The sequence below is a fragment of the Homarus americanus genome, unplaced genomic scaffold, assembly GCF_018991925.1.
Source record: "Homarus americanus isolate GMGI-L3 unplaced genomic scaffold, GMGI_Hamer_2.0 scaffold52806, whole genome shotgun sequence".
Lineage (NCBI taxonomy): Eukaryota > Metazoa > Arthropoda > Malacostraca > Decapoda > Nephropidae > Homarus > Homarus americanus.
In genome coordinates, this window is record NW_024720773.1 from 4,868,699 (window position 1) to 4,893,105 (window position 24,407).

The 24,407-nt window shown below is 36.3% G+C and overlaps 1 protein-coding gene across 1 annotated transcript in view; it reads right to left on the reverse strand.

The window, feature by feature from the left end:
- Positions 1-2,090: 2,090 nt before the first annotated feature.
- LOC121860914 (UDP-N-acetylglucosamine--peptide N-acetylglucosaminyltransferase 110 kDa subunit-like) overlaps positions 2,091-24,407 on the reverse strand; it is a 71,982-nt gene continuing 49,665 nt past the window's right edge. The window contains 12 exon segments of the mRNA XM_042358291.1: positions 2,091-5,952; positions 6,297-6,465; positions 8,048-8,255; positions 10,460-10,687; positions 11,049-11,240; positions 14,929-15,123; positions 16,590-16,761; positions 17,075-17,274; positions 21,474-21,725; positions 22,343-22,496; positions 23,026-23,201; positions 23,741-23,836. Coding sequence (XP_042214225.1) covers positions 5,799-5,952; positions 6,297-6,465; positions 8,048-8,255; positions 10,460-10,687; positions 11,049-11,240; positions 14,929-15,123; positions 16,590-16,761; positions 17,075-17,274; positions 21,474-21,725; positions 22,343-22,496; positions 23,026-23,201; positions 23,741-23,836 — 2,196 coding nt within the window. The 3' untranslated portion in view covers positions 2,091-5,798.

The following is a 24,407-nucleotide window of genomic DNA, read 5'->3' on the forward strand; positions in this document are numbered from 1 at the left end:
CCTTCCCTAAACTCACAGGCTTGAGGACATAATTTAGTAGTGCCTGGTTTACAGGATTAAGCAAAAACCGTGTTCTTTAAAAATGTAAAGGACTTGCAACTAAACCCTGCATACGGTAGCTAATAAAGCTGCAGAAAGTGATTTTTTTTGCATTAATAATGTATGCAAATTTATTTCTGGAAAAAGATTCACCAGTTTCAATTAGCCACTAATTAGTCTGTATTTTCTACCATATATCAGCAAAAAATTAGCCAGATGGAAGTCGGTCTATTATCTGGTATGCACATCTGTCTTCCATTAACTTGTTCTGTAGATTTATTTATACAGTACAGTATTTAATGTTGCTGAATAATGAGCATTTAAGGCTTTCTTGGGCAATCCTTGGTTGTATTACTGCACTGTAAGTTGTTGTTATAACGTTATTACTGCATTTCAACAACTTCGTAATAAGGTCTTTAAGCATGCAACAGGGTTAGTAATTACACTATTACCTCAATACAATTATAAAAATTATGAAATAAAACTCTGGAGGTTGTGTACAGTACATGCTGAATTATTATTAACTTGTTAGACAATTTTACTGACTAGATATTAATTTACCTACCTACCACATTGTTCTTGAAATTAATAAGTGAATAAATGACCATGTTGTAAGATTGAGATACAGTATTGAAGTTTACCCTAGTTAATTACTTTCAATTTCAACCATGTAATTTCTTATGTAATGAAATCTTGGAGGTGGATTAACATCTACTTGTCTGCTGCCCTTGTAACCATTAGACTAATTAACAGCAAGTGTCTAGGATGTTCTATCCGAACTGCGACAAGGTACACCATAATTCATAAAAAAAAAATATCATATAGAACTTGAGTGATATTTAGTGGGATTACATCTAAAATCTGTGCCCATTTTTTTTTAAATCCAATTCTATTTATTTGGGGGACCGTACAGTATTATGTTGACAAGATTCACACCTCGCAGAAAGATGGATATTTATTGCTGTATTTCACATCCCCTGCCATAGGTGAAGGTGGTACAAAAAGTGGAGATAATATTTTACTCAAATGTAGGTTTCTAATATTTTCTAATCTCCACAAGTGAAAGGAAGATACTGTATCGTGTATCAGTACAAATAACAGAACTGAATAAAACTGGTGCCCGTGTTTAAGCATCTCACATACTAACAGAGGTTAGAAGGCCTATAATTGCATAATTTATACTATAGAAGGGCAAGTGGTGCTTTAATCATGTATATATCTGGACTCCTGGAGGCAGCAAATGGTCACCACTCCACACTTTAGTCACAGCTTCAGGTTAAAGAAACTACAAGTACAGTACAGAAAATTTACAAAGGTAACTACTTTAGATTAAAGAGTTGTGAGCTCTTGAAATGACCTGACAATGAATGTTGATAGTATCGAGTGCGAGGTCATTTAAAACATTATACTCGACCAACATTGTGGCACATTCAGCTACAATCAAATGCCCAGTACAGTATGTGCCAACAGTGCTCAACAGAAAATTGGACTTTACTGGTCAAAAGACTTACTATTTACTTTAAGGTGTTTGCATGAAGAGATGATCTTGGATTATTTTGGTTCCACAAGACTCAAATGTATTAAATACTGTAATCAAAACTCCTACCAATGTATTCCTTACAGTATATTTGCATGAGCAGAAGATATGAATTATGTCATGTATTATTACCACTTTAAACTAAAACACAATGAAAAATAAGAAATGCTTGACAAATATATTGGCTCACAATATGGATGACAAATGTAAACAAGAATAAAGTCTTCAATTCATTAGTTGTTAAATGATATGCCACTTCCTTAACAAGTGGCACACTTGTAAATGGAGGAAAATGTGTAATGAAAATAACACAGACGACCCCAAGATGTAAAAACAAGTTATGCATTATCATCCTAATCTACAAGATAAATATGGTTTACCATATGCTGTTAGTGTTGCTTTATACTGTACATATAATGGTTTCCTACAGGGGAGAGTTTTCACTCTCTCTCTCCTAGAGTGATCCCATATATAACCCTGCAAGTGTACATGAGAAGGGTACTGAAACATACAATTCAAGCTTTGTATTTATTTTTAGAAAGCATTGAACAAGAAACAGAGAAATAAAGATACCCCTTCTTTTCAAAATTAAAAGGGTCACATGAAAATTATAAAAACCTAAATGTGTACAATTTGGATTACAAAATCAACTCTGATAGTTTTAATGGGAGAAAATTGTTTGTCACTTCAATATCTATTGAGGGGCAGAAACAGAAGCCATTAAGATAAGAGGAATGCCCAGTTGTTGTTGTGGATTCCTACATTCAAAAATATAAATATATAAATGTATATATTGTATATGGGCAAGTCCAGGTAATGATAAATCACACTGCCAAAGTTTCAAATTGACAATACCATTTCAAATTTACTGACAGCTAACAACCCACACTCTGTGAATCAAATTTATTTATTCAAATATTTCTCTTAAAATTACAGAAGTACCCTGAAGTGGGGAATGAAAAAACTGTCACACACACACACACAAACATTATTTTATATATATATATATATATATATATATATATATATATATATATATATATATATATATATATATATATATATAATATAAATACTAATTGACAGAATGTTCTTCAGCTTTCAGACATTCCAGCAACTACAGTATAGTGTCTACCAGGAGTAATCTATCTTTATGAGGTAAAATCAACAAATCCAAAATTACCAGTTGCATGTTTTATCAATTACTGACGTTTAAGATATGGAATCCCAGTTATTGTTACCTATGTGCATACAATACAAGTATTTTCTAGGTGGTAATTATGGCAACTGTGTAAAGAACACGTGAAGCCCACCAAGTGATGGCGGCAACAGTTTCTTAATAAACCATATAAGGATGATACTGGAATATGAATTAAACTGACTTGAAGTTCATAAACAAATAGCTTAGAAGTGGATCCTCTTACCTTCATATAACATAACCCCCTTCAGGAACAGTCTTTGAGATGTACTGTACCAACTGATGAAAACTAGACAGGTCATGGAATTTATGGTACTCCTGTATATACAATACAATGTCAAAATAATTTACTCCAAATTGAGACAATGAATTATTTCCTATATTTTGAGGTGTCTTTTCAGCAAAGTTAATTTTCATGGGAAATAAAAGCATTTTATAATGTGTCACAAGGTTGTTGGAGGAACTGTTAAACAAGTTTAAGATGCTATTCATGTTTAGGACAAAGCTAACAGGTACCAAGCTAGTCCTAGGAATCTTCAGTGACAAACCTCAAGCTGAACATATAAAACCCCTGTTTGACAGTACAATATCTGTCTGTGTATATGTAGTAACTGTATTAAGTATGAATTTAATGTAAATGAAAAAAATAATGAAATGGAATTTTGACTTCATAACAGATCTCGACCCAGTTGTAAACTACTGTACTGATCCTGCTGGTAAAGGGGAGACCTGAGCCATGGACACAGCTGAGTACTCAGTATATGTATGTATGAATAAAGTGATATGATGTGTTGATACTACGTATTTTTCACTGAAAAGATGATGGTATAGGTGATTCCATAACATATCTAATATTTTGTCTGACTAGATGTGATTGTAATTATTACAAGGCATCAGAGGATGACTGAATAATTCTGGTCACTCCATGCACACAAACCCTTAAAAAATCAGTTACAGCAGATGCACTCAAGAGGCACTTAAAAAAAATAAACATTTAGTAAATCAAAAAACCCAAACGTAACTTTGGTATTTTGTCTGAGAAGACTGACCCCACATATATATATATATATATATATATATATTTCTTTTAAGGGGAATATGTACTTAGGGTTTAATAATACAGATATATCTCCATTAACATGTCTGTCAGTTTTACATCTACTAAATCACTTTAAATACACTGAGTTACTTATAAAATGAAGCAGAGAAAATTACACATGTTTAATCCCTACAATTAGCTGTTAGGCCCATTTTGCTACTCAGTATGGTCTGAAGAAGAGGCCACTCCAATAACTTTGCCACTACCATGCCCATGTACAATAGTCTGAATAAATGTTCATATACACTATCATGGAATTCTACGTTTATTACCCTCAAATTGCTTTAAAAATTACGAAAGCAACACAATCCAGGCATAATCAAACTTGTTTTTAAGTTTGGCCCATTAGCTTTGTGGCCCAACCTTGTGTTCAATTGGAACAAAAGAGACATGGAAAAAATAATAACCACAATGTTGCATACATGAAAATGGAATGCCCAAACAATTAAATAAAAAATGTGTGTGTGTGTGTGTGTGTGTGTGGGAACCATCCTCTGTCTTCTTTGAAGAATCATCACTTCACGAGTGAGAAAGTAAGGCAGATAAAGATATAAGCATCAATTCCACTCTTTACCCCAAAAACATCCAAATATCACACACCATAACATGGTTAAAAATCACATTACTATGTAAGGAACTTGTAGGGTAGGATTAAATATAAAGTAACCTTAAGAATCAGTCCTTTCCTGCATGGGTTTTTCTTCACCCTAATATATTAAAACTACAAGGATTCAAAAATGAATACTAATCTTCATAAGAAGATATACACCAGTAAAGGAGGGAAGACAAAAGAGTATGGAAAAGAGGAGAAATAAAGACATAGGAGGGAGGAGAAAAGTGAAATGAGACTAGAAAGGAAGGACATGGACAAAAAGGTGGATGAATATTGAGGAGCAAGAAGCTGGAAGTAAATGAGGGTAATGTGACTAATTTTGGAATTAACAGATACCAATTACAATTATGACCCAATAATGTAAGTGTACCTTTGAGTGTCTCCCGAGATTCACAGAGGACTACTGAAACTTGACCAAGGCAAATTGCAATAAAAATTGCAAGGGCAATTAGAAAAAATAAAATACTGCACTGATACTGAATTCTAATATTTACAGTGTGCTAAAAAGCTAGGTTTCAACACTACATATTCATAATTCATGGTGCACAATCTTCAAAGTGGGTAAGATGGTTAATTAGTTGTATTGCAAAACATTAACATTGTGTTTATGAATGGCAACCCAAAAGACTGTCTTTCTGTATTTAACTGACACTGTGCAACCAGGCCTGAACAAGTATCAAGAACAGCGCTTTAGCAGGCAGAATCAAACTGCCAATTAAATTAGTATTTGAAAAACTAACACTCAAAAAATCCTGAGCCTTTTGATGCATACTTAACCTACATGAAAATTTTCTATATACATCCTGTCCAACATATCAGTCCATCAACTAATTCTCAGTTAATGATCGTCCATTTCTTGTAGCCTGGATATGTGTACAATCCAAGTGATCACCAAATAGTACTATGTACAAGGAAATATCAAATACAGCTAGCTAGAAAACATCCACATCCAAGTGATACAAGTGTAAATGACACAAGTGTGTTGGACATACAAAGAAGCTGAAATCCACTAGTGACAATATGACTGACTGGCTGCTATACATCAAGTAACAGCGAATTTGAACTGACGAAGAACATGACAGTGATGACGTGAATTTGAAAGAGCAGTATCACATATAAGTTTCATAACCTCCCACTGTTTCTCACTCAATCCAATGGTAATGGAATGATTAATGATAAGACTTACCATGGTCATCCAAAACCATTTTAAAGGGATACAGTGCATATATTCAGTGATTGGATGCAAATTGGTTGTGAATAAATAGTCCTTTCTATACATCAGTACAGTACTTATTCCTTAGACTAAATTAATCTACCACTCCGTAATGTGGTCTGGCTTCTCTCCTGCCGCATATTTGTCCCACATTCGCTTGAAGAGGCGTTCAAGATTTCGGGCGTAGGTCTTGCAGTCAAACAGCGGAGACTCCAGGCGAGCCTTCCACACATTAGCACGTGTAGCTTTAAGACTGTTGAGAAAGGTTTAAATTAGCATTGCAAAAAACTAAATAAATAAATAAAAATCAATATCCACAAGAATACATAAGACTTATAAAAGTTTGCATAATCTCTCACATTCAGGATTATGGTGACAAATCAATAATAATTATAAAATTAACAAATCCTGTATATATATATATATATATATGATTGGTAGCACCTTAACCATTCAGCCTATTACCATATTTTCAGTCCCAAGTGTATGTGGAACTTGCAACTTAATGCACTTTACCTTTTATTCATCAGAAAATAGCTTCCCATAATACTGGTAGACACAAAAACCAGACGGGTCAATTTAAATTATGCTACTTACTATTCTCTGTCATTTCCCAACCTGCAGGCAATATCTTCATATTCCTGTCGTGTAGTGGCCACAAGATCTGGGGTTCCCAGACAATGAAGCTGTGAGGCTGCCACTCGTGAGGCCAGTGTCTCTCCAGACAAAGTGATCATAGGTGTACCTGCCCATAACACATCCATACCTGAAAAATGGTTAATCTTGATATTAACACATCACACTCCCGTGCTTCTCTCTCACATTTTTTTACTAACTCAACTGGGACTTTTAAGTTAACTGGCTCTCCATTTTGAGGCTTTGGATGAACAAAGTGATATGTGCATGAAATTTCCTGGGTCGTCTTATTTGCCAAATATAAAATGTGAACCTTAAATCATATGATGGCAGGCAGGGTGAGATTATCACCTAACACACACTCGGCACCATCAGAAACTCCCATCAAAAAAATTGTAACAAACTCATATTTGGTAAACTTAACAAAATAAAAATGTTTAATTATGAAACTTGTCTGACCTAAAATATACTGTACAGTGTTTTTATATACAGTATACATCATAGTATAACAATGTTTTGAAATATATATATATATATATATATATATATATATATATATATATATATATATATATATATATATATATATATACACACACACAGGAGTATAAAGAGACGTGACATCAGATGACGGCCAAATTTATATTTGAAGTTTTTGGCTGTACTCGTCTTATAAGACAGTTATAAAACATGAACCTTAGTCAAATGATGTAGGTTGTTACCACAGGTGACCTAAAGGAAACTATCTACCCGTACAGAAGAGAATGACTTTCTTAATTCAAGAATAAAGCAAATTGGGTTAAGTAACAACACTTTTCCCATGAAGTTTCTTTATTCTATCGTAAAGATGCCACACTGGTGCCAGCTCCAGGATGTGTGTAGTCTGAACACTTCATAAACAATAATAACAATACTAGACTAAAACCTCAATGGTTTCCAAATGACTCCAGAATGAAATACTGTACTGTACATCATCATGAATTATTGAAGAAAGAAATTGTTTGAAATACTTATAATGTAATTTAAGAATTTTACCAAGCTAACACCGAGGGTCAGAGATCAACACTTTATAGTGTCTATACATTACTTTTATTGATAAACTGCATTTTAAATAAAAAACACACCAAATTTTTATACCATATTGAAGAATGCATGAAATTATTTATTATGCTGTATAAGATGTGCTCACTACCACCAACTACAACCCCAACACCATAAATTTATATTGTAGTAACATAACTGTTGTTCACACATTCAAAACAAATCACTTAGTTTATGCTCTTTGTTGCAAAATGAAATAATCATCTAAAAGAAAAAAAAATTAAATTTCAGGGTTATGGACAAAAACCGAGCTGAACGAGTAACACTGTTTAACCAGACTATGAGCTGGAACACACAGTAAACAAACGTGGAAAAAATTATGGTAGCATACAGGGGTGGCGGGGGCGGGGGGAGACTCTATAGATGCACTCGTTATTTCCTAATATAAAATGAGAGAATACAACTTTTGCAGCAATAAAAATAAAATGACAAAGAATGAAGGAAAACAATTTGAATAAAAATTTCTGGTCACCTTGCATTAAGCAGGGAAGGATTATTATGTGGATGAACCATGAATAATATTATCACTCCTAACACATTCAAAACAATGAATAAAAACCAATATGATTAAAAGTAAATGACAATGAAATAAAATAATTGTATAATTTTACCTGTGGTATGGCCATTACATAATGGTGTGTCTAAACAAACATCTGCTAACTGTCCTCGACGAACATGTTCTTCTTTGGCAGCAACATTAGAAAAGATAATTCGTCCTGGTCCAACTCCAAGGTGTTGTGCCTGGGCTAAAATGTTTGCTTCTCCATGAGCTGGGAATCTTAACAGCCATACAACAGATTTGGGCACCCGCTTTAAGATCTAAGAAAAATAAATACAGCACATTATTTTGGGAAATGCAAAAATGTTTATAAACAAAATATCAAGGATTTATACTAGGAATTCCACTTTTATAGGAAACCAGCCAAGGAGCCCCTAATTTTACTGATCACGTCTACTGGTTGCTTCCCAGACTAACCCATGAAACTAATGGTTGCTATTAACTTAAACATTTAGTACACCTCATCCTGCTTTCATTAGAGGGTGGCACTTGATGCTATAAAACAATTATGTTTTCAACTCCTTGAAGAGTGGTTCTGGGAGGTGGAATTTTACTATACAGGGTGACAAATAATGTAAATAAAAGGATATTAAACAATATAAAGTACACATTGTTCATAGTGGACAGATGGTAGTAAAGGAAACAACTAAGAGATGAAGCAATCGCTTTACGGGACACAAAACGGAGAACAGCTGAGCGATTCCCCTCGCTGTGTGCGCTAACTTCCGGGCATGTAAGAAATGTTTATTCCTTATGTTTTTGACATTATGATTTTTTTTCCACATTCTGTATGAATGATTGTGTGAGCATGCAACAGAGTAAAAAAAAAAATATCTACCCAAAATTGAGTTGAACAATAACTTAGCACACAGCTCAGCCTCACCCACTCCAAGTGTTACTGGGTGACGATTCGGCAACTCAACCACACAATTACATGCCACCTTCACGGTTACCTGTACTGGTGTTCATAAGTCATATGTTCGTAGCTCTCGCTTACTTTTTTTTCTTTTCTTACTGGTATCAGCCCACCCGGGCACAGGTTACTGACCCAAATCAGGGCCGGGGGGGCGAAAATATAGTAATAATAACAATTCATTAAAAAAAAATATGAAATAAAAATGATAATAGTAACAATTATAATAGACAAAAAAAAATATCAAGAGTGAGAAACAATATATGTATGTTGTGTTGTCAAAGTAAGAGAAACAATTGAGACCCTGCAAATGTGTGTAAATGAGACAGAAAGTCAGATCAGCAACCTGGGACTTGAGTCAAAATTTTCGTGATGCCATATGGCAGCAGGGTCTACCTAATACAACATTATGCTTCCAATATCTTCCCTGACAGGGAGTTGCATTACCTATAGTGCTTTTTTTGCTTTTTTGTTTTTATGACAGCACATACCCCGCCAGCTTGCAGCTTGTTGGCTCATACATAACATTCAATGAATATTGATATATCGCAAACAGTTCCATATATAGCTGTTAAGAATGCCCAGTTCTGACTCACTTTAATGCCGAATTTGATGTCTGTAAAGATACAACTCCTTGAAAACATTAACATCAAGATACGAGTGGAACGAAGTTCGCAATAAAGAATATTTACTGTCTAAGTCACAAAGAAAGACTAGCTTCTTCCACAAACAAACCATCCTCTGGGCGATGTGACACAGTTCAGCTGCTCAGCCAGGCAGTCACCGGGGGTGGATAGTGCCTCTCAAGTGGGTTACACGTGTTACGTCATTCAGAGATTGCATTGCCATATTTCAGAATATTATGAGTTATTGCACATCGCTTTTTCATAGCAGTGACAATGCAGTAAAACCATTCGGGTAGCTATCGGACAACAACCATCGTAAATGTGATCCGAACCATCGCATAGTGGTACAGGGTATTTGGTGTTAATATTTTAACATCGTAAAACTGATCGAACGTACATCAATCAATCATATACGGGTAACAGTTAACACCTGTCCCTCGTAATACATTAAACTTCTTTAATATCTCGAAAGACCAATCTACAGAAAAAAATATATATAAAATAAATGTTACTGCTGGTTCTGTTATTCTTCCTTTATATACAATTCCCCAGAGGAGAGTCAATTGCTTCAGTTATAATCAGACGATATGACCCACCAACACTTAGATTGTATCAAACAGTTGAACGACTTAACTACAGAGCAAAGAAGCTCCAACTCGACCTGGAATTCCCGACAGCTTGCCATCAGCAGAATATCACGCCCAAATTCTTAAACTTTAAGATTCTCAACCACCAACTCGGGGTCACTCAAGTCTCCACAAAAGCTACCAGTGCCATTTTCTTTACAATGAAATTGGAGGTTTGATGATGACATGACATTTGTCAAAACGTTACCAAATACATGTTGCTGTTTATCCATACATTTATACTGTTCTTCATCCTTACACAGACACACATATAATTATTGTACATTATGTTTCCTTACATTGCACCACATTTGAAGAGTTGAAGGGTCAATCTTATACAACTGGTTGAAGTTGCAGTAGATGACAGCATCTTCAGGCAAACCATACTGTTTACGTGCAGTAACCAGAATGTTCTTAGGTGGTTCCTCTCCAGTAGCAGCTTTATTGTTCATCTGTATGGTGGCCAAGCCATTCTGCACAATGAAGCCATTCACCGTGGCTTGGGCCAAACCAGTCTGAATCATTGACTGCAAAGAGTTTGAATAGTTTTTTTAAGAATGGTTACTAACTGCCATGCTAAAAGACTTAATGTATTGCCCTCTCCAGTTCAATATCACCCAAAGTGGATATCACAAGGCCAGTTATAGCTACTCTTAAACCAATACCAAGCCAATGTAGATAATTTATATAGTTACTCAACCAACTAATGTATAAAATACATAATCTAATTATATTCATACATCCAAGCCTTTTCCTACTATGTGGAAGGAGCCCAATCCTCTGGTCTGGTGGGATTCAAACTGATTCTCTTGAAAGGTGAACTTTACCAACTGAGCTGCAGACCCACTCTCTAAGCATTAAACATACAAATAAAACATGATACCTCACCTCAATAGGTGCTGTTGTGGCAAGTTGAGCAACAGTTACTGCTACTTCTACAGAATCTTTGGTAGTATTTGGTTTCACCACTTCCTTGACAGTCAGCACTTCAGCAATCTCAATCAAAGGGTTAAGATCTGTTGTATTAATAATTGCCACATTATCTTTGATGGGCTCATTGTTCAGCAGCTTTGGGTTGACCTGAAAAGTAAAAAATGATGCCTCATAACAATAATGGAAAAGGAAGAGGAGGAGGAAGGAAGGTGTATGTTTAATGCAATTAAGGAATTAATGAATATCATTTAATTTACAGCATCTGAACCAGGCTGTGCAGATTATGTGGAACATTATTTACTTGTCCCTGGCCAGAGATTTTTGACACTTGCTTGCCGAGATTATTTTTTTATTTGCCCTGATAAATTTACTGTAAAAGTTAAGGGGAGCGTCCAGCTGAAAATACAATGAAAATCGGAAAATTGAGAAAATATTCAGAAAAATCCTGAGAAAAGCTGTTGCCTATGGCTATCTGCCGATGTCATTTTGATTGCGTAATTTGTAATATTTGTGTAGCTATGCATGATTGTTCTACCCCCCTCCATTTAAAGGGTCCTTCTGTTTACATAACAAAAGTTGCAGGAAAGTATAATAATCTGGTGTAAAGTAATACCAATCACTTGGTAAAAATCAGTATCGGGCACCTCATCACCCTAAGAGCAGAACCAGAGTCTTGCATGCCACAGTTACACACAAGAGAAGCGAGGGAGAGGTTCGACCGTCTGTTGCTCTCGCACCACCCTATTGGCCCGTATCTCAGAATGAGTTTTTCTAACCTTTAAATCTCTAAGGCTCGGCCAGTTATGGGCCCATTCTAATAAAACAATAATTAAGTGGAAGAATAACATTGTGCATGGCTGAACATACAGGTTTTCTTTATACAGTATTTGCTGATTTATCTTTATAAATACTGTATTTGGAGGAAAAGGTGTTAAGTTAGGAAAAAATTCATGCACCCAAAACAAAAGCAATAATCAGAAGTATCTATATGTTACATTCAAGAGTAGTAAATTACCTATACTCCACATGAATTTCAACGTAACCTAGTGAGAAGTTATGGAGAAATAGGAGTTTGAAAATTGATAAGAATATAAGGGAAATATCAGGTACCAGGGATTAGGGAGAACCAATTCACGGGTATAGCAACAATGTATCTGGTGTCCTAAGAAACTGACAATGATTGATCAATTATTAACGAATTTTGTGCTTCAGTCGGACGCTCCCCATAAAATAAGCATCCCAAAGCATTCAAATAAATTGCGTGTGTCAACTCACACATCACTTGTGGCAGTAACTCATCATGTGATGTCATAACCCCTGTCACCTCACCTCTCACCTACCCTACCTACCAATCCCCCCCACCCCACCATAATCTTGTGTCAGTTAGCAGTAACACATCTACAGCCTTTGGCTTGATGGTTCCTTTAAAATGTTGACAACTTGACACTGACTGACTAAGAGGCAGCTTGATGTTCACATAAATTACCTGCACCTGACATACGGCATAGATCACTAATCCTGGTACACTGCTGACAAGCGGCCCATTGACAGATCTCCCCGGTTAAACATGTAGGGTCACGCATCACCTCACAAATTCCCATCTAGATATTGAATTTTCCTCTTAAAATATTAGCTTGTCTGCTGGGCAAGTGCTGGGCACATATTCACACAACCAGGATCACATAATTGCAGTGAACCGGGTACAACCCAATCTATACTGCACTGAATCTTCCGATATATTATAAGAATACGTTGTACAAATACAGTAAATACCCTGGGTACTGGACCACCTGAGTAAAGACACGAATCTTGGAAAAATTAGTTAAAAATGTGAAAAATTATATACTGGGTCAATATTATTGTTGTGGTGCAACACAGCATCGAGCGTGTGGTCTCGCCTGCAACAAAACAACAGCACTGTATTCAGTCTGCACTTGACAATTACTCAGTGCAGACATGCTTGTTCTCTTGTGACATGTTAATAACACATTGTAAGAACAATACCCAAGCAGGTACAGGGGGTAATGTACATTCGGTTAAGGCACCAAAGAGCAAAAAACATCTTACTTAAAAGGGGCTACCTATGGTTAGCAATAAATTCTGTTCCAGAGATAATGCATACTGTAAGTGCAACAATCCATTTCATCTCCACTGACAGTGAAAGTGGGTACCATACACACCTGCATAATCTTCACTACACAATACATGTCACCAGACAGCTGTGTTCTTGAGATGGCTATGCATGTTGCCACTGATTCAAGTAATAAATTGTAAAAGTTGTGTGAAAATCATTTCAGTACTCTTATGTGACAGAAAGAAAGGAAAATTATTAAAAAAAAAAACACAAGTGTGAACAGAACCCCAGAGTGGGTGGTGTACGGATGAGTCACGCTCTCCCCAATGTAATGTCAAGGCATACACAGTGTAGCAGCCATGTGGCTCTAAAGTAAGCTGATGCCTGGCTCGCTGAACTAGTCAACTCTCGGCATCACCTGAAGGATGGTTCATGGGCGGAAAGAGCTATTATTTGTACATAAAATATGTGCAAATGTATTTTACGATATTCTATGAGGCACTGAATGAGACAAGTGCCCCCCACCCCCAACTGAGTTATAGTATTATCTGTACTCCCCAACCTTTCCTTATCTGAAGAAAAACAAAACTGCCTCAGAAGCATAATATCTGTAAGGCTGAGAGCCATATTAGTGAAGGTAGGTAAAAGTGTCTCTACAGCAAGGTGGACGGGGGCCAGCTCCCACTGCACCCAATCGTAGCCTCTCTTGCTCATAGTGACTCATTATTTTCCAGTTTCTTAGCTAGAGAGAGTCCAGGTATGATATGTGATAACATTTGAACCTTATTTTATTTTCCAACCGGCAAAAAGGAGGGAGTGAGAGCCATTGAGAGAAAAACTAACAACAAAAAGGAGGGTAATACAAGTCATTGTTTACTGAAATTTTTCTAATAACTAAAACTACCTGCATTTTTTTTAATTATACTTTTTGGCATTTGGCCCCCGGTCAAAATATTGGTAATACTGTACCTGGTATTGTTTGCCTTTATGAAAACAGTACAATGACCTTTGACTTTCTGGTGTGGGCTCAATACATTATTGCTTCCATGTAATGAAAATTATACCTTAACAATGCATATTAATGAAACTGCAAACACTACCCATCAAAAAACAATGCAATTATTACAATAAACAATCTTTTCAATTAATGACTTTAGTATCTGCAAAATCAGCTTTAAGAGTTCTACACAATGGCACTTGAATGAACTCTATTTCTTCATTGATTAAAAAGTTACATAATTTTGAATTTTTCCAAACTTTAAGCACATTTTCTCGATTGTGGTTTTTGGCCCTTAACATCTTGTCACATTCGGCGCCTCATATTACATATATTCTATGGTATATGTAAAGGGCAAATTAACAAAGAATTGGAACCTATTCCCTTTTACTTATTGTTAAATCTACCTATGATAACGAACTGGATTTCACGAACATATACGCTTCATTGCCAAAGGTATGCTGCACATGTTCACTTTATCTCACATTGCGCAAGGCCATCCATGCCTTATACATACGTACATCAGGACTCGGGAACCTGTACGAGTTTTTATAATATTGCTGGTTGTTGTTTTGAACAGTTGTGCCTCCCTGCTGCTATGTATGTTCAAATAATGGATTCCTTCTGAGTGCTGTAATAACGTCCCTGTGGCTTAATTGGACCGGTACTCGGATTTTTTTACACACCCACACATTCTTAAAAACTACACAATCCAGAACCACACTCTCCATTGTTTATACAGTAGTAACAATAATAATACTTACAATAGAGTCAAGAAGAACTCTTTCTTGAAGATGAGGAAACATGTTTTTGTGATCACCAACAAAGAAGGTGTCAGGCATATATGAAAGCTTCTCACTATACTGTGATGCCACCCTTAATGGTGAAGTGATACGGTCAGTGATGAGGTAGTCCATGAAAGGGGCTCCACTAGTGCCTGGGTAGCCCAACCACATGACCTGAAATTTTTTTTTTTTTTAAATAAATACAAAATAATAATGTAAAAAAATATAATATAATTCTGCAAAATAAGAGCAAGATCATATACTCTGTAGTTCCTGCTTATAATTCTTCCATTTCAGTTGAGGACATTTAACTCCAGGCACAGGACCATAGATATATTCAGAAAAGAGTAAAAATCACTCTAATACTGTATTACAAACTGGTTCATGCACAATATGAAAAGAAAAGAGCCACATGTTCTTACCACAGGGGCTAAGAAAGAGTCAAGAAAGTGTGTTGGTGTGTGTGTGAGGTTGGCAGATTGAAGTACTGTACACAACACGGATTTGTAGGCAGTATGAGGTATATGACACTTGTTTTATTTTGTTATCATTTACATGCCTACCTATCACAATTCTCTCTTGTATTACATCTGCCAAGCACTGTATTCCAAAGTACAGAGTATAATCATTAAATACTTACTTTTGCACAATTTTGAGTCCATATACTGTAATCCTATTGAACATACTATTCAATTCTTTGAGCAGATACATTATTTGAGAAACAATTTAATCTTAATAATACACAATCAAAAATTTTTTCCACCAAAAAAGTTTTTAACTGTAATGGCAACTCCCTAATTTTAAATGGTGTCAAATTCATGAAACAAGAGCTGAATGTTTTACTACATATCAACTCTTTTAAACAAAATCTCTATATTGATCTTCACTATTACCGGACTGCTCCACAGATTCCAGTACTGTAGCAACTTTCTATTCCCAACAAATTGGCTTTACTCTACTGTATATACAACTCTCTACCAAACCCCTCCTCAAATATAATACTGTAATACAACACTCTAAAATGAGTTAGAAATAAAGAAAATATAATATAAAACTACAAAATAAGAACAAATGAGGAGTGGCAAGTTAACTGTGTGTGGGAGAAAATTTAGGAAAGGCAGGTTACTGGCTGGACCGAGTGGAAAATTGCCCCTCCAGTCCCGAGACCCCCTAAGACAACAGTATGCAATATCACCATAATTCCCATATCATTTAGGTTCATTTGGTGCTGGATCATTTTACTGTAAAGTAAATCAATAATTTTTCTGCTCAAATAATCCCACACTCGGCCTCAGATGATTTATCGTCATATTAAATATCTGATGCTCTGTTTATATAGATGAACAGCTGACCAGCCAGCAGCCAAGTAAGGAGCTGTTTATGTAATATAGAACTACTTTTTGTACAATATCTGTGTTTCTGTATGATATTTTGTGTTTATTAAAGTCTCGTGTTACCAAACTACATTTTATATATAAAAAAATCTGGCATTGTGACAATTTATCTGGACTAAAAATACCAAACTATTTCATTTATGTCGAACAAAATTCGGTATAGGACGAGTTTCTTGGATTTGTTTTATATAAAAAACAGAACTTGTACAGTATTTTAAACTTTATCCAATTATAAATTACACGTACCTGAACAGGTGCAGGATGTAAAGCAAAAATTTCATTACGAGCGCCCTTAGTGTAGCCATTCATATTTACAAGAATGTGGATACCATCCTGATTTATACGGTCAGCTGCTTTGCCATTGCACGGAATTTGTGAAAGGTCAATAAAGTGTTCAGCCTCCCTGTTAATTTTACTCCTAGAAAGAGACAAAATAATATATAATTATTAGTAAAAATTATAGGTTACACACAAAAAACATTTACAGGGGGGTATATTAAAGTAAAAAAATATTTGAAAACTAAGGGTTCTACATTGAGGAAAATGGATGAACATTGCATTCATTATTTGAACAAGCATGAACTTGTTCACATATATCTTATAAACTATTGTATCTTAACAGTATTTTGTGCCAAAAGTAAATACTGAAGGTACTTTTATAAAATCTCTTTTCATTAATTTTATTTGCTCTAGCCTTTCTGTTATTGAACATAAAAAATTAAATACTGTACCTAAATGTGGTACTATCATCTGGACTCAGAGCGTAGCAGAATATTTCCACCCGCGATCTATCGTGCAGACCAGGGATGCTCTGCATTAAATGTGATGTGGGATGGTTGCCAAAGTCAGATGAAACATAACCTACACGTATACGTCCTTCGGGCGTCGCCTCTGATGGGTACTTGTAAGGTTGTTTGTGCAGAACATTAATCTGGAGGAAAATGTAAAATGGTCAATCACGATTTCAGCAAAAACCGTACACAAGGTAAACCAAACCCACACACAAAAAAAATAGACAAAATAGAGATTACAGTCTCTCCCCGACTTACGACGACCATGGTCATATAAAATATTTGTTTACATTACCTATTTTCGAGTCCTGGCGTCAGTGATCGCGTTGTGCACTGACAAAATTTTTGTTTGGAAATCCCTTTAAAATGGCTGGCAAGCGTAAAAGTGAGAGTTCTCGTGTTGCTGAGAAGAAAAAGACACCCATTTTAGAATTTCTATGTATTATTTTCGCCTTTTCGACTTACGACCTGGTCGTCAGGATGGAACCCCGTCGTAAGTCGAGGAGAGACTGTACTTTGCAAGTATAAATAAGAAAATTCATATTGTACAGTACTAAGGCAAATTAATGATGCCAAATTAAGTTTACACGAGACAAAACTAATATCTACAGGAAATATGCAACTGTACGGTGCATCATTGAGCGACATTCCAGATCAAGTTGTAAAAGAAAACACATTCTTGGGATAATACACAATCCCTTTGAACTACTGTAAAGGTTCCCACAGGTGTGCAACCAAGATTCTCTGCCACTTATAAATCCCAACATCATTTAATACATTATTAATTTATCTAAAAATATACGACAGTACAGTCAGAAGCAGTAAATGCTACCCCCTTCTCCCCAGTAGCCGGAGCCATAGCTAGTGAAGGCCAATATTGACAATGCAGCATCCCTAGACAAGACATTTCCAAAACTACCCATCAACATTTAGACGGGGGAAGGGGGAGGGGTATCCACTCACCAGGCCTTTGCCTGCCATGGCTCCAGCTACTAGGATGGGTGGGGTGGCAAGTACTGCTTCAGAATGTACATCAGTTGGCTTTGGAAATTGGTGGTAGCTCTGACACTAACAGCCCTTTATCTAACACAGTACCACCACTCTCAAGCACAGGTGCTCCTCTACCTACCAATAGGTTACCTTCCTGAGGCTTGTTCGTAAGTCTAACTTTACTCTCGTAGACACCGAACATGTTGTAAAAATATAAAAAATGTAAGAATTATAACCAGATAAAAAAAAAAACACGGTAAGCCAAAACGCTGAAGCAAACTCGACTCCCTGCACCCCCTTTCCCAGCATTCATAAACCATACCATCTACCTCTCTATGTTTATAACAATTGTGCCAATACAAAAATTTGTATACTATATAAATCAGGGATGTCAAACATGTGGCCCACGGCCCACTGGCTGCTCCAGCTGCACCTTGAGCAGCTAAGTAAAAAGTTGAGACTATTTGTATCGGATAATACTCTTTTATTCTATTGACTCTTATCTTTTCTATTGAGTCTGTTCAAAGGCAACTGCTTGTAGGAAGTTTTGTGAATCTCAGTCCAGTACGCATCTGGTGCTAGAGCGACGGCCTGCTAAGTGTTGTTAGCCCTTTGACTAGTGGGTTTCCTTCACCATAATAAAATGGTCTGGTGTTTGCTAGAACAAAATACTCAGTGCAACAGCACCAATGAAAGAGCAATTAGAGATAGTTTTAATGATTAATTGTGCTTCTAAGTATGCAACTGTACGAGTTGTGAGACAGGCCGACCACTGGCGGCATACCGGTTTTAGACATGATAGTTCTGATGCAGGGGGCTCTCACTTGGGCAGTCACATGGGTACTAGTCCTGTATAGTCACTCAAGGCAGTTGGAGCATTGCAAATATCAACAGCAGTGTCCATTGTTTTTACTTTTGAGCCCATAATCATGTTATCAAAGAAAATAACAATTAATGACGAGCATTGAGCAGTACAGGGAAAGTGGAAAATCTTGTACGTTTTTATTGAAATGAATGGAAAACCAACATGTTTGGTTTGTAAGCAACAGGTTACTGTTGCCAAAGATAACTACATTCGTAGGCATTACGACACTAACCATGCTCGCAAGTATAATAAATATAGTGTCATGTTACGTTAAGACAAAGTTAGAGAGTTCAAGCAATCAGTATTTAAGTGCTCATCAAGTCAGTGATGCTGTAGTTAAGGTAAGTTACAGGATTGCCCATGAAATAGCTGTCTTTCCAAAGTCTTTTTCTGAAGGAAAATTTATAAGAAATGTACGTTGATGGCTTCAAAAGAAATTTGCCCGGAAAAACGTCAAGCATTAGCAAACATTAGCCTCTCAAGAAATACAGATGCCGAGAGAATTAATGAATTATCAGAGAATATTAACAGTCAAATCAAATACAAAGTTAAGTCCTTCAATGCATTTTTTGTTGCATGATGAAAGTACCAACATAATTGATGTAGCACAACTTACAGTTTTTATACGTGGTATAGATGAAAATATGCAGTTAACATAAGAGTTTGTGGAACTGGTACCAATGAAAGGAACAACAACAGGTGATGACATCTTTGCGAGATTGGTGGGGCACTGGATAAGTTAGATGTTGACCGGGTACAAACTGAGTCTGGCTTCAGATGGAGCACCGCAAATGGTGGGTAGAGAAGCTGGTGTGACAACAAAATTAAAGGATAAACTATTAGCTGTGAACCCAAACCACCAATTTCATAATTTCCATTGCATTATACATAGAAAAGTGTTGTGCAGTAAAACATTAAAGATGGATAATGTCATGAATGTTGTTATAATGACAGTGAAATTTATACAAGCACGAGGTCTCAACCACAGACAGTTCAACTTCTTTTTGGAGGAACACACACGGACTGCCACATCACACTGATGCTCGCTGGTTAAGTCAGGGAGTCATATTGAAGCGATTTAATGACTTGCATAGTGAAATACATACAGTATTACAGTATGCTTATGGAACAGAAAGGAAAGGCTGTGCATGAATTTAAGGATAATGAATGGGTTCAAGATCTAGCTTTCACAGTGGATGTTACAGAGCACCTAAATTACCTGAACACAAAAATGCAAGGACACAATAAATTGCTAACAGAGTTTTGTGACTGCATTCATGCCTTTGAGATGAAACTGCACTTTTTGAAAGGCAACTTGCAGATAGTAATCTTTCACACTTTCCGACCATAAAGTCCCTGCAAGGCACACCTGAGCTTCATGTTGATACCAACACAAACAAAAGTACTGAATCAAGATTTCCAAGTTAAGGAACGAGTTCCAAGTGAGATTTGCCGACTTTAAACACCCTTCAGAAACCATTCGCTGTCGGTGTTAATGAGGTACCAGAACATCTTCAGTTAGAACTAATTGAGCTCCGGTGTGTTTCTGTTTTGAGAAACAAGTTTTCAAATGTTGATAATGGCACATTTTATCAATATGTGGGGCCAAATTATCTCAAGATTAAGTGTTTTGCCTTGACGATTATGTCCATGTTCGGAAGCACACGTTTATGAACGGCTCATTTCTGTAATGAACATTAAAAAATCTTGGCTTTGTTCTCAACTTACTGATGTGCACTTGAATTCAATACTGTAGGTAGCTGCAGCTCAATCATTAGCTCCAAACTTTACTGCATTGGTCCATTCCAAGAAGTGCCAAGTATCAGGAAGCAGCAGTAGCAGACACTAAGACTAATCAAGGTAGCCAGCACCTCCAGTCCTGCTCCTGTATCCACCTCCCTCATTTTGCCGCAATACTCCCCAGAGCTCATAATTATGTTACATGACCCGCATAGTGTGAACTCATTAAATCCCCAGAGCTCATAATTATGTTACATGACCCGCATAGTGTGAACTCATTAAATCTGGCCCGCCATAGCAAGTGAGTTTGACACCCCTGATCTAGATGAAAAAATTAAGCTAAAACCATGAAGGAATAACTAAATGAATGTACAACACAACTGCCATTTGCATAGACCCCTGAGCGACGGGGCTCCAACACTCTGCTTCCCCACTCAACCTCCAAAATTTTCCACATAAAATTTTTTTATTCTCTTCTTTAACCTTATGATGGATATTTCTTTTACCTTTTTTTGCACATTATGTATATTATTGTAAGTGTAAGCAGTCCCCCGTCCTCCAACACAAGATTCATCTGCTACAATAGAAGTCAGTGCAGTGTAAATGTATACTGTATTGTTGACATTAACATTGTTTTTGGAGGGGATTTCTCGGCAAAATTATGGTTGAAAGCACCTCGGGGGAGGTTATGCAGAAGTCCTTATTTTCAAGAAATTAAAGGTTAATAAAGATAAATATTCTTACCTTTTCCATACAGAGATTTGCATGCCTGTTGGCAATGGCCTTCCTGTATTCATGGGACAGCGGATACAGCATTGAGTGGTGAGGATGTACGGACGGCAGACGATTACGCTCTAACTGCTCACCCACAATGGCAACTAATTTCTTCATGCGAGCATCATAATCAGTCCAGTCACACACAATTTGTAGACAATGAGCAAGATTACAGTAGGCATCAGGGAAGTCTGGCTTTAGCTTCAGTGCTGTCCGGTAGGACTGTGGAAAGATAAAATTTTTTGATGAAATCCCATTTCATAACTAAATCATGAGGAGGGGAACCATCATCTAACTAAGAACTCCTAAATTTTCTGAACTACACCTAGTAAGTGAAAGCCTTATTGCAGACCAGCTGTTTGAAACAAGAACCAGTCACCTTCACAGAGTCATAAACCAAGAAGGTTCTACTGAGCCCCAGATCCTGTTGCTGGTATGGGATGGACACTACTGAATGAATCACCCTCTCTAAGTCCTCTACCTTTTTCCCACGTTCCTTGAGTTGTAGAGTTTAATAATTCAAGTATAAATCAAAAGACCTTTGCAATTTATTATAAGGTGAAGGGCTATGGAAGAGGACTACCATATTATTGATATGTAAATCACAATTGGAATGTGTCGACTACCACCGACCTATCAAACTATTAAGAGGCTAGTGAAGGTTTTATTAGTGAGTTTCTAATGAGTAATATATATATATATATATATATATATATATATATATATATATATATATATATATATATATATATATATATATATATATATATATATATATATATATATATATATATATATATATATATGCAGGTGGCCAATATCATTAGCCTTCTACTCACCTGTATAGCTTCTGGAATATTACCAGAATCCTTGTGGATGGAGGCTAAGTTGGAATGGGCATCAGCAAAGGCAGGGTTGATTTGGATGGCACGTGTATAGCACTGAAGGGCACCTTGAATGTCTTGCATTTCTTTGAGTGTGTTGCCCATATTACTATTGGAAAGATATAAGTTTTTTTTTATTTGAGTCCTGCTCCCTAAGAGGTTATTAACATCCAATATCAAATTCTCACTGGCTACATTTTACAACCTACTTTGAGTAGGCTATGGATTATCTTGCCTAAAATCAAACTATATAAGAAGGAAACTTTGGTTTGTGGGATCTTAAATTAGTTGAAAATTATCATTAAAACAAAATAGACAACGGTGAATTTTAAATAACTACACAGTTAAAAATTCTATGGAAATTTTCAAACAAACAATAAATGCAAAATGAATCACAGACTAGTTAAAGGGTGCATCCATAACTGAGTCCAAATAACCAAAGACAAATGCCATTTATTTGTTATCAAACACCATGAGCAGACATCAAATTAAAATAAGAATTTAGGTCATCTGGTTTAAAGGAATATTCAATTTAAACTTCTGCTTCTTCCTATTTTCATACAAATAGTAATGAGATATAAATACTAGTTCCTGAAAAGTGAAGTGAGTGAGTAAGGTTAATATCAACTAGAACATACCTATATGCATCAGCAAATGTAGGCTGGATACGAATGGCCTCCTTGTAGTGCATAAGAGCTTCATTAAGTTTACCCTGTTGTTGAAGTATAGATGCCAAATTGGAGTGTGCAGCAGCAAACTCTGGGAACACCTCCAAAGCCTTGAGGTAGAGGCGAGTAGCATCTTCAGTGTGACCCTGCAAAACAGTAAACTGCAAATGTTAAAATTTTCTCTCTCAAATACTATAAAACTATTTGCACATTAATGAGGAAGCACCCATCTTAATGGAGTAACATACAGTGCATCAAAGCTTATTACCAAGGTTAAGAAAACGGGGACAGTCATCTTGTGAGAAAGAGAAACAAAGAGAAAGGAGAGAGAGAAAGAAAGAAAGAGAAAGAGAGAGAATTTAGTTCTTATGTATAAAGCAACTAATCTATTAATAAAGTACAACATGGGAATCCTTCAAGAAGTGATGTCAAGGTCATATGATATGGTATTGTTAAGAATCACTCAGCATTCACTAACCTCAGTGTACAACATCCTCTGATACCAATTTAAAACATGTGTTCTTATATATCTTTAACTTACTCCAGTGACCCAGTTATCTCTGCCCCGAGCTGCCTGACTGACAGAAGAATCAAGATAATGTAATTCTAGGAAATTTGGCACATTATGTTCCCTTGTTGTAATTATTTAAAACAAAATACAAAACCAAAAAGATTAACAAGTTACCTGCTCCCTCTTGATATTTGCAAGGTTGTTAAGTGAATCAGCATGAGTAGGACAGAGGCGGAGAGCTGTGTTGTAACATTCCTCAGCTTCATTAACCTAAAATGAGAAAAACACATGAACAAAGATACAATACACTACAAATGGCTGAAAATAAAAGAAAAGTGTAAGAGTTCCAGATCACATTACACAGCAAACCCTGGCTGTTATGACCTACCCAGTACCCATCCCTTCCTCCAAGAGTTTCAGCATAATTTCAACTACATTACTGTACGGTACGGTACGGTACAGGAAAGTCACGAGAGTTGACTGTAAACTACTACTCCAGGAAACAGTGAAAATGATGCCGTGGACAAATACTGATGCATCTAGTACCTCGACCATGTGCATCTAGTACCTCGACCACGTGCATCGAGTACCTCGACCACGTGCATCTAGTACCTCAACCATGTGCATCGAGTACCTCGACCACGTAACACACCATCGAAATGGTGATTTTGCCAGGTGAAAACCGGGGCAATAGGTAGTTTGGTAATTGATAATGGTCAAAAAGGCAAGTTGGAAAAACATCGAACAGTCAAATCTCACGACTTGCCTGCACTGGCATATTTTTAGGGTCAGGGGTCATCAGTTGCAAGAAATAATGAATATAATAATAATAAAAAGTAAG